Consider the following 11,190-nt stretch of genomic DNA (forward strand, 5'->3'; position numbering starts at 1 on the left):
ATTATTCCCGTACATCATGTAAAACAAAATAACAACAGGACAAAACAAGAAAAATTCGAGACACAAAGTTGGGTATGTCTATAGAACTAATTAATTATTTAGAGCTTGATACACTTATTTATTACTCCCTCAGTTCCATAGTAACAGTGGCATTTTTCCATTTCCATCTGTTCTATAGTAATAGAATCGTTTTTTTTTTTAGTAAAAGTTAACACATTTTTCCACACATATTTTACTCTCACTTATTTTTTTCTCTCTTATCTCTCTACCTTTTTCATTTTCCACTTTATTCTCCATTTACTTAACTCATCTAACACAATTTTTTATAATCTCGGTGTCGAAAAGTTTAGCCTCCATTACTATGGAATGGGGAATGGAGGGAGTAGTAATATTAAAAGAAAAGTCCGTACCTATTTTGTTCAATTAAAAGGAATATTCTGCAATTATTGTTGGGTATAAAAAATGAATATGTGCTGAAATTAATATTTGTAATTATCCTCAAATTCAATATGAACTCAACAACCAGCGTCGACTAATAAAAATCAAGGATTTTGTGAATTCAGAGTGTCTGAGAGCGGTGGTGACGTTCCATTCCAAAACCTCAATTTCTCGACTTCCGCCGCTTTGCCCTCTTCTTCACTTCAATTCAATCCAATTCAACAACCACCAGAGACTTTCTTCATCTTTTCACCATCCTTCAACTCATATTCCCAATTGGATTCCCCTAATTTTCAATTTCCCCCAAAATCATGGACCTCCAATTTCCGCCAACATCCAATCCCCTTCCTCTCTTCTTCGCCGGCTATTTGCTCCTCTACCTCATCGCCTATTCAATCCTCTTCCGCTCCTGGGCCTCCAAGCTCCGCCCCGAAGCTTCCAGCTGCGCTATCTCCCTAGCTCACGGCACCCCCGCAGTATTCCTCGCCGCCCGCGCTATTCTCTCCGACCCGGCCCCGGATTTCCACTCCTCCAACACGCCGCTGCAAAGCCTCGTATTGGATTACAGCATTGCCTATTTCCTCATGGATCTCGTCCACTATCTCATCTTCTACCCCACCGACGTCCTCTTCATCGGCCACCATCTCGCCACGCTCTTCGTCTTCGTCACCTGCCGCTACCTCGTCTACCACGGGGCCGTCGCGATTCTCGTGCTGCTGGTGCTGGCCGAGGTCACAAGCTTCTGCCAGAACGTGTGGACGCTGGCGAGTGCGAGAAGGTCGGATGTGGAGATTGCAGCTAAGGTGTTTGATATTTTGTCTCCTCCCTTTTATGCACTCTATTCTGTTGTGAGGGGCTTCTGCGGCCCTTATTTTGTGTATAGGATGTTTACATTCTATGTCACTGGGGCTGCGGATGCTGTGATTCCCAAATGGGTTTGGATTTCGTGGCTCCTCGTCGTTGTCACCGCAATTTTCGTTAGTATATTGTGGATTGTGAATCTTTGGGTTGCTTTCTTTAGAGAAAAGAAGAAGAAAGTTGATAAGAAGGTTAGATAGTGGCAAAAGTTGGTGTCTTTCTTACATTATGTGTTCTATGTAACATGAGCGTGGACATGAAAATGCAATACATTGCTATTCTGTTCTTGCGATCACAATGTGATGAGTTTGCGTTATGAATATATGATTATGTTAAACTTTGTCTAGTAATCTTTTTCTCTTATGGTGTATTTCTGTTCTGTCCAGTTTTTAATGTATTTTGGTAATTCTTGATTGTGAGAATCAGAAACAGATGTATATGGCTTGTTAATGAGTAACTACTGTTGCTGATGGGAATGAGAATGTTATACTTATAGCAATGAACATAGTAATTGCTGGAGAAAAGATTGAACAGTTAAGTTTGCTGAAATCCTGCATTGTGAGATTCAAAGCTAGCAATTACTTCAGTTTGAGAGAGGGTGTAGGGTTGGTTTGTAATACTACCTATGTTAATGTTGCATGAGATGAAACTAAGCTAAAAGCTTGGTTTAAAACTCAGCCTTTTCACTAACACAGTTTCGGTCATTTAGAAAACTGGCAAGGCATGAATCTACAGATAATGTGTTCCAATCTCAGAAATTTATAAGTGTAGAAGTGGTTGAAAAAGATAAAAGATTGCTAAATTAGCAATGAAAAATGGACCTGATGATTCCAATAACGTGGATAACCACAAATATGTTAGCTTCTGCAACGAGCCATGCAGGTTTCTGTAACGAGAGAATGGGTTTCAATATCAGAAATTTATAAGTCTATAAGCGGTTGAAAATATTGTCACATAAGCAATAAAAAGTGAACCTAATAACTTCCAGTAACGTGGATAACCAAAAACATGTTAGCTTCTGCAACTAGCCATGCAGGTTTCTGTAACGAGAGAAGTATGTTGTGATGGACTTGGTTCCCAAGCATCCTGCAATTGATAAGAGCAATGGGGAAGTAACACAATGCTACTATGCAGTAGGCACCAATCACACATTTCTGCATGGGTTTCTTTGAAGGCTTCTCTGGTGTTGAAGGAATAGTCGCTTGAATCTCCAGCACCACATTGTGAACAGCATAGCTGAACACCATCTTCCCCATAGCGGTGAAGAAGTTGAAACTTTCCAGCTCTGCTGGGTGCAGGATAGCTGTACTCAACTCCCTGTTGGACTACCTTGTGAAGAGAAGCTTGTCCAAGCTACTGTCAAGTAGTAATTGTTTTTTTGGAAAAGAACATGACTAGCATTTAAACTTTTCTTACTATATCTATCTTTTGTGATCTTGCATTAGTTTCAGATTGATGAGGGCCTGTTTAAAGATATAGTAACTGCAGCTAAAGATATCCTAGAGATTGGGTTGAAGTTTGGCAAATAGGAGAGAACAAAATGGGTAGAGGCGAGTATCATTATGAAGTAAGTAGTTTGATTTACTCGCAGCTTCCACACAGTTTCATGAAATTTCTTCAGTGATTTGCTTCCAGTCACCATGTAAACTATATTGACACCAACTTCAACATCAACAGCTGAGAGACTACAATTTAAAGACTGAGCTTTTCACCAAATGCGTGCTGCCCAAGTTCATGGTATCTGTCAACACATTTTCCAGGTACCATCTCATGCATCTCAACCATTTGTAAACTGTTTTTTTCTTATAAAAAGTATTCTCAAACTTTCATTGGTTCAGTTAGATCCTTGTTTAGCGATCCAGTTTAACCAAATTATTGAGACCAAATTATTGCGAACTGCAAAGCTTAAGCATAACTGAAACACAGCTGAGTACCGCCATTTTGCGTTCCTTGATCAAGTAATCATAAAATGCTAAGTACCAAACCCTAAACCATGGCAGTAACATTGTAAAAAGCCGAGTACCACCATTCTGGGTTTCTTGATCAAGTAACTGGATGCCAGTGGCAGTCATCTATTGCCTTTTGCTCCACTGACTGGTAATTTAATTAGCAATAAGAAACATTAGAATCATGTAATGGAACTGATGTATAAAGATGTTGTATTAATAAGGGTGGAAATATTGAAATACTTGGTGTTAGAACTTTCTTCACATAGTTCTCTCGATTACAGTCAGTGGTGACTGGTGATGATGAATTGTGTGAAACCACAATTACTCGAGATTCTGTAAGCCAGATCTTTTGTGCAAAAAAGTGTACTCCATAATTTATTATGGAGAGAGAATGGCAGTTACTTCAGTTTTTCTGTTTGTCTCGCCATCTGCTGTCGTTGATTCATTGAATCAGGGATATCAACATTGTCGTTGGCTGCTTCCTTTGTTGCCATGGTGTTGCAGCACCGAAATGGGATGGATGAAACTACACAATGGCTCTCATGTAGTTGTCATATGGTATGGAACAAATCTATTGGAAATAGATATTGGTTTGCCTGTTGGAAGGAGAATCTACAAGGGAATGATCTTGCAGCAAACAAATAGCGCAGACAGGTAAAACAGTGTTCATACCAGTTCAAGATTCTGAACTGCGTACTGTAGTCACCAATGTACGTAGCTAACTGTATAAAATTTGGCTGTCGTTTTAGGTTGTTATACAAGTTGATATTTGAGTGCCTAGCTGGTTATGAACTATGAAGGGCATCATAATGGCTTATAAAATTTGTACAGATTGACACCATATAGAGATGCATTATGCAAGCTCACATTGGACATGATTTAATCTTGAATGCATTATTAGCAGCAAGAACTTAGCCTCACCCTTGAACAACGATTGAATATTCAGTCTTAGACTTTTAGGCACATATTTTTTGCAGTGTTGTTTAGTGTTAAGTGGAGAGAGGATACAATAGGAGAAACAATGAAGCAGAGAATAATTTCCATTTTAAGAAATGTGTCATTAGAGTGGGACATCCCAAAAAGAAAATGTGTCACTTTTGAGCTGGACGGAAGGAGTATTACTATTTTTATTTCTTGTTTCATTATGTGTTGTCTAATACTCTCTCTAAGTATATTCCTAAAAAGTTGAGGATATCCTACGATATGCTTCCCTCAAGTTTTGTTTAGACTATCTGTCTACTTGTCCACATAACAAACAGAACACCCTAATTGATCTAGTGATTAAGTAATGTGATATACGTCTTGCATTGCATTTTTTTGCTGCATTTTAAGTGTCAATCGTTTGATCAGATTCAGAAGCAAAATGAAATATGAAAATCGAAACCACCATAGTCTTTTGCTGGCATATGATTGTATATTTAAATTCTCATTGTAATACCGTCGTCCATTCACAAAAGCAGTATATAAGTCTAGAACATCTGCAAACAGGTTTATACACACAATAGATTCAGATATCAATTTGGAAGCATTGGAATGAATTGTTTGAGGAGGCGACCAGGTGTCCTCCTCTCGTGAAGAATTTGACAAATTCATCTTTGTTTTAAATTCTCCAAGATTCTTCACTTTATGCTATCCAAAATCCCACTGATCGAGCTTCTCAACCAGCAAGATTCAACACTCTAGATACTTATGAGTAGAACTCGTAGTCCTTTGCTTGTAGTATTATTTGCCTTAGTGCTCCAATTGGTGCTATAACCATCAAAAGGACTCCGAGAATGATGCAAATCTGAGTTTTGAAATCCCAAAAACCATCAGCTAGTGATAAGATGATAGATTCGTGGAAAACATAAGATATCATGAGTAGAAACTAGAAACTCACCCAGTTAGTGATCCAAGATAAACTGAATCTCTTTGGTTTATAGATAGCAAGCCACATGATACAAGGAAGCTGAAAGAAAGTTTTGAGCATTTGAGTTATTATGTTAAGTTGTTAACAGATGGTATAATACTCAATATATAAAATGCACCAATAATGTATAAAGATCAGTTGTACTCACGAAGTATGTGGTTGGTGCGAAAGCAAATCCTCCAAAGAACCCCAGGAGTCCACCAAAGAAAGGGAATGAAATGCCAACGAACATTGTGAATGCTGAAACATTGATATACGCACTCTTTTGAGGTGGCATAACAAGCAACTAACAGAACGGAGTTTTGAATCTCAAATCAATGCAAGTAGAGATAAGCTTAACAATTAACATACCAACATAGACGTTTCTGGTGATGAAGCGCAGATACCATGTTGGCTTGAATCTTAGTTTCTTGACTAGGACTGTCTCTAACATGTCAAAAACTGGCATAGCGTATATCTTTATCCACACATAACATATGTGATTTAGTGACTTCCTTTGATATATGTATGAAGAATTACACTAGTATGATAGCAAGAAAAAACATTGAGTTTCACCTGATAGCTTCCAATAACGTGTATCACAACGAACATGTTAGCCATGGCGATGAGCCAATTTGGTCTGTTTAATGAAATCAAAATGTTGTCTGATACTTCATTACCAAACATCCAGTATCCAATGAAGGCGACAGGGAAGTAGCAGAGGGCGACAACAATGTAAGCAACGATGACTCCCTTCCACATGGGTCCCTTGGAAGGCTTCTCCGGTGTTGAAGGGATGGTGGCTTGAATCTCCAGGACAACATTGTGTCCTGCATAGGCGAAAGCCACCTCTCCCAAAGCACTGAAGAAGTTGAAAACAGTACCAGCTGTGGTTGTGGCTTTGTAACCATATTGCACGTTTGGTTGAACTCCCTTTTTCAGCGCAGCCCCCCAGGCAATCGTGGAATAGCTTTACAGTCGACAAAATCATCATGTCAGATTATGATCACTCCATTAAAATCTTGCAGGTAACTCAAAACTTTTTTTTATGTATACATACCTTAAGGACATGACTGCTGCAGCCAAGGACACTCCAGAAATGGCGTTGAGGTTGGGAAGATGTGAGAGGACAAAATGCACAGAGGCGAAGATCATTATAAAATAAGTAAGCTTGATGTCTTTGCAGTTATCACCACAGACCACGTTATGGAATTTCTGGAGTGATTTCCCCCCTGTGACCATGTAGACAATGTCCACTCCAACTTCAACAATTAGCTGCTGAGGCACAACGATGTAGAGCCCGAGCTTCTCTCCAAAAGCATGCTGTCCGAGCTCGTGATATCTATCAAACCTCTTGCCAGGTACCATTTCATGCATCTCAACCATCTGCCACAATGTGTAGAAGGTAATGATCCAAGATATGACCATCACTGCTACTCCGGGGCCCCTGAAAATATAGGCCGAAAATGTTCAGTATTTTGAGTTGGATTTGAGCATTTTTTGTGATGCAAGGTTGGAATAGTTACCATCCTAGTTCAGACATGGCATAAGGGAGACCGAGAACTCCAGCTCCAACCATGGCTGTGACATTGTGAAAAGCTGAGTACCACCATTTTGCATTTCTTGAAGAAGTGATAGGCAACCAATCATCAATAGCCTTCTGTTCTGCAGTCCTATTATCCACCTGCACATTTATTTTCTCCATCACTATTGTGTGTAATGAATGGAAGTAAACTCTTTTTTGGCTAAGTGTACTAATGACCATGCCATATTTTACAATTTCTATTTTTTAGAAAAATACTCCCTTTTAGAAAAATACTCTCTCCGTCCCAAGGAAGATGACCCCTTCCTTGGGCGGCACGAGATTTTATGCAACTTTATTTTGTGTGTTAAGTGTGAGAGTAAAGTTAGAGAGAGAATAAAGTATAGATAATGTGTTTCCATTTTCAATAATAGGTTATCTTGGTTAGGAAAAACTAAAAGGAAATGTGGGTTATCCACGGTGGGACAGAAGGAATATGTCAAAAAGAATTTTCATGTATATTGAAGATGTTATGTCATCATGTAAGGGAACTGTAGTGAAGTTAAATCATACACTAGTATTATACGCATCTACATTTTATTGGATTTTTCCAAGGCCAACTAGAAAAGGTGTAGACTAAAAGTCTTTATTTGTCTCTACTCAAGATTTAGTACTAGTACCCAACCTTTATAAATACGATTGATACATTTTAAAAAAAAAAGTAAAACTAATATCTTTAATCTTTTTCTACTTAATATATAAATAAAATAATATTGCATAAAATTTAATATTACTTCAATTTATTTAAAATAAAAATTATTTTTATTTTAATCTATTCCTTAAAATAGAAACTTTATATTTTAGAAAAAAAAATTCTCTCTAATGAGGTGAAATCTATTTTTCACTAACAATTATTTAATTACTTTTTCTTATTTTACCAATTGTTCTTTAAAACTCGTCGTTTCAAAAGTTGTAATTTTAAAAAAACGATGTTTTTAAATTAGAAAGAAAAAAGATAAAGAATATTGAAGTCAAGTATTGAGAGTTGAAGTCGTTGCACATGCTATCTCAATAAAACTCAGTACAGCTGGCTGCCTCTACTTCCCCATAATCAATTTTGACTATATATATGAAGAACAGGGAGTATTACTACAGAAATTTTCGATTATTGAAGAACAAAGAAATTAGGTAGCATGGGATGGCAAGTAAAGATAAAGATTTATGTTGAATTAAGCTATACCAATTACCAATAAGGTGGTGTGTGGACATATGTGCTACACGATTCATTCTTTTTCACACAAACAAAAAAAAAAGGTTTATCTAATCTTTAAAATAAAATGAAGGGAACTTACATTTTTGTTGTAATCGCTGCTTTCAGTTACCATGGCTGTAGAGAGAGAGAGAATTGATGGCAGAAATCAATGTATGGAAATATCCAACTCTTCAGCCTCTTATATATATACGAATGCAGTTGAGAGAGAGAGACGTTTAGTTTGACTTATGGTGTTTGTTGAAATAAATCGTTGTTTTAAAATTGAAAACAAATACCACTGCATTCATTGCGCGAAAATTCGTCGAACCTTACGCACTCATGAGTCTATACACATATCTAATATAGATAAAGAAAAAAAATACTACTAATTAATTAAACGAATTGAAGTGATAATTGACTTAATTTGATTAGTTTGATCTACAATCCAGCTGATTCAATTCTTCCAAATTAATTCATTATATTAAATTAAATTAATGATCCACCAATCATCATCCATCGATCGACGTGATGTGTTTTTGCAGTTACCCATACCAATACGTAGGGCGGAAACACACAGGTGTCGTTCGGTTAACATGACTCATTATCATATGACTATCCCTCTAGGATTAAGTTGTGGAATTATTTTTGTGGAATGAGGGATCTATGATTAATTATCATATAATTATCCATCTAAGACTAAGTCGTGAGATTGACGATTCAATCTCACGTACCAAATATAATCATGTATAATCTTGCGAATGAACAGTCATGTAGTAATTTAATTATAATTAATATGCATGATTTTTTTTCTAAAGTGGTAGTACTATGATTTTTATACTAAATTATAAATAAAATAATAAGAATAATACGAATTATACTGACTATTATTATTATTATTATTATTTGTATTATAAATAAAATAAAACATAATATTAAATATGTAGATAAGTAAGAAGTCTCAAGTTAGAAGAAGTAGAACATTTCTTTTACTCTCGAAATTCTTAGTACTTTGATTGATAAAAGTCAATTAAATATAAAAGTTAAAGGGCTAATTTATTTTATTTCCAATTCTATTTCTATCTTGAATACGACGTATGTACAATCCCATGTTTTCACACAAATTGACATCGGGTAAAACTATTTTATATTAGAGTAATTAACTGTTTTATGACGTACGTGTGGAATTGGGAAAGGCATTTTCCATGGAAGTACTAGTTAACAGTCAATCGACATTGCATATCAATTAATTAAATCACTCGTAATAGGTTATTCTAAAATTATATTTCTTTCGTCCAATAAAAATAGGTCATTTAGGATTAACACGAGTTTTAATGCATAATTAATAAAATAAAAGAAAAAATGAAAAAGTAGTTCAAATTGTGTAGTAAATAAATGATAAAGTAAAAGAGAAGGAGAAGAATATTGTCATAAATGGATATGGACGTGGGACAGATTAAAAAGAAAATATGACATATTTCTATAGGACACGTTAGATAATTTGAATTTCAAATTTTAAAATATTTTAAATATAGTACTATTATGTAGCATTTGGGATAATTTAAGAGGATTTAAGTTGATTTTTCATCATTAAAAAGCACTTCACTTATTTTCAAGTTTGCTTATTGAATATACATCACCTTAAGCTAATTGGAAAATTATGATTTGTCATACTGTTTATTAAGTTCTAACTAAAATATCACCCAAAGATCAAAGTTCATCATTTTATAATTTCATAACAACTCTAAAATATAATGAATATTAATATATTACTAGTATATACCTTGGTTGAAGAAACCATCTAAACCTTGGTGTGATTAAACTTAACAAACGTCGGAAAACAGCTATATCTTGGTGTCTTTAAACTTTAAAAAATATCGACAAATAATATTAACAAATTCCAGTTGCTTCAGGAAATTTGGCAGCAATAGTAGTCAACTTAACTTATTTCGGCCGTTACACGTTTATATTTTTATTTTTTAGTTGATAAACTCACAACTATATATTGTTTTCACTTGTCATGATACCTTGCAAATCTTGTTCACATGCAATAGTTTGCACATTAAGAAAATAAAATTGTACTACTCAAGCGACCAATTATTACTTAGTATTTACCATAGTCACAAGTCACATTATTACTTAGTATAAATCAAGTGGCATTGAAGATCTAACTTAATATGCATAAACACACTGACAGAACCAGCTAAGGACAAGCCCCCGCTCCAGTTGCCGGTGTCATCCGCCGTTTTTATATAGAGTTTTCAAAGCAGAAGCGGTGGAGAATAGAATACAGAGAGATATGGGGCTGGGGGAAGAGAGAGAGAGAGAATTAGGAGGAATACAGAAGGCACAATGTCATATCCGCTTGGGATTCCCGTCAAAATAATTCATTTTGTCTTAAATTTATTACTACTAGTATTTTACTTTATGGAGTATTCAATTTTTTGACTCCGTATATATTAAAACTAATTCATCATAGATTTATAGTGACATGATATATAAAAGTTTTACTACATAGGAGTATATTTTAATCTTTATTAGTATTTTTTAAGAAGATTTGGTAAATTAAATATATTTAGACTTTATTTACTATTTAACTCTTGCTGTATATATGTAATAATATGTTAGTACTATATTTATTTTTTGTATTTATAATTTATTAGTATTATGTTTATATATAAACTAGTATTTTAATAATTTATTTTACATTATCTTTATAATATTTTTTAATATAAAAATATAATACTCCCACCGTCCAACAAGAATATGCACTTTTGGGTGGACACGAGTTTTAATGCATAATTGGTTAAATAAGATAAGTAAAAAGAAAAAGTAATTAAACTATTGTTAGGGAAAAATGGTCTCACCTCATCAGAAGAAAATAATTTCCAAATTGAAAAATACATATTCTTATGCGACAGGCTAAAAAGAAAAGAGTGTATATTCTTGTGGGACAGAGAGAGTAATATTTATTTCGAACATATAAATCGATAATTTTGGATATGTCTGGATAAAGGTTGGTCTCTCCCGCGAAATATTAGGCCGCACTATTGTAAATTTTCAGCCCCGGCTTTTCTAAATTTCTGGATCCGTCACTGCATAAACATATATTTCATCCATTTGGATAGTAGTAATTCCTACATACAACTCCTACGAGTAGGACATAATTACATGGATAGAAGTAAACCTAAGCATAAATTTCTAAAGATGGACTGTTAATTTAAACTTTTTTTCATGGCGTGCCTTTTTGAGTAGTTTTTTATGTAAGACTTATTTTCAAAAACTC

General features: G+C 35.0%; 2 protein-coding genes across 2 annotated transcripts; one reads left to right on the top strand and one right to left on the bottom strand.

Annotated features, from left to right (window-relative positions):
* The first annotated feature begins 513 nt into the window (after positions 1-513).
* LOC125192582 (DNA-binding storekeeper) lies at positions 514-1,646 on the top strand. The gene has a single exon (XM_048090198.2). The coding sequence runs from the start codon at positions 750-752 to the stop codon at positions 1,494-1,496; it is 747 nt and encodes a 248-aa protein (XP_047946155.1). The 5' UTR covers positions 514-749; the 3' UTR covers positions 1,497-1,646.
* A 2,968-nt stretch (positions 1,647-4,614) lies between these two features.
* LHT1 (lysine histidine transporter 1) lies at positions 4,615-8,147 on the bottom strand. The gene is made up of 8 exons (XM_048090197.2): positions 8,008-8,147; positions 6,660-6,817; positions 6,194-6,580; positions 5,710-6,103; positions 5,506-5,611; positions 5,303-5,394; positions 5,125-5,193; positions 4,615-5,031 (listed from the first exon to the last, which is right to left on the bottom strand). The coding sequence occupies exons 1-8, from the start codon at positions 8,038-8,040 to the stop codon at positions 4,933-4,935; spliced, it is 1,338 nt and encodes a 445-aa protein (XP_047946154.1). The 5' UTR covers positions 8,041-8,147; the 3' UTR covers positions 4,615-4,932.
* Positions 8,148-11,190: the final 3,043 nt, after the last annotated feature.

The sequence above is a fragment of the Salvia hispanica genome, chromosome 4 (genome assembly GCF_029641045.1).
Source record: "Salvia hispanica isolate PSC_SH4W2 chromosome 4, Shi_PSC_v1, whole genome shotgun sequence".
Lineage (NCBI taxonomy): Eukaryota > Viridiplantae > Streptophyta > Magnoliopsida > Lamiales > Lamiaceae > Salvia > Salvia hispanica.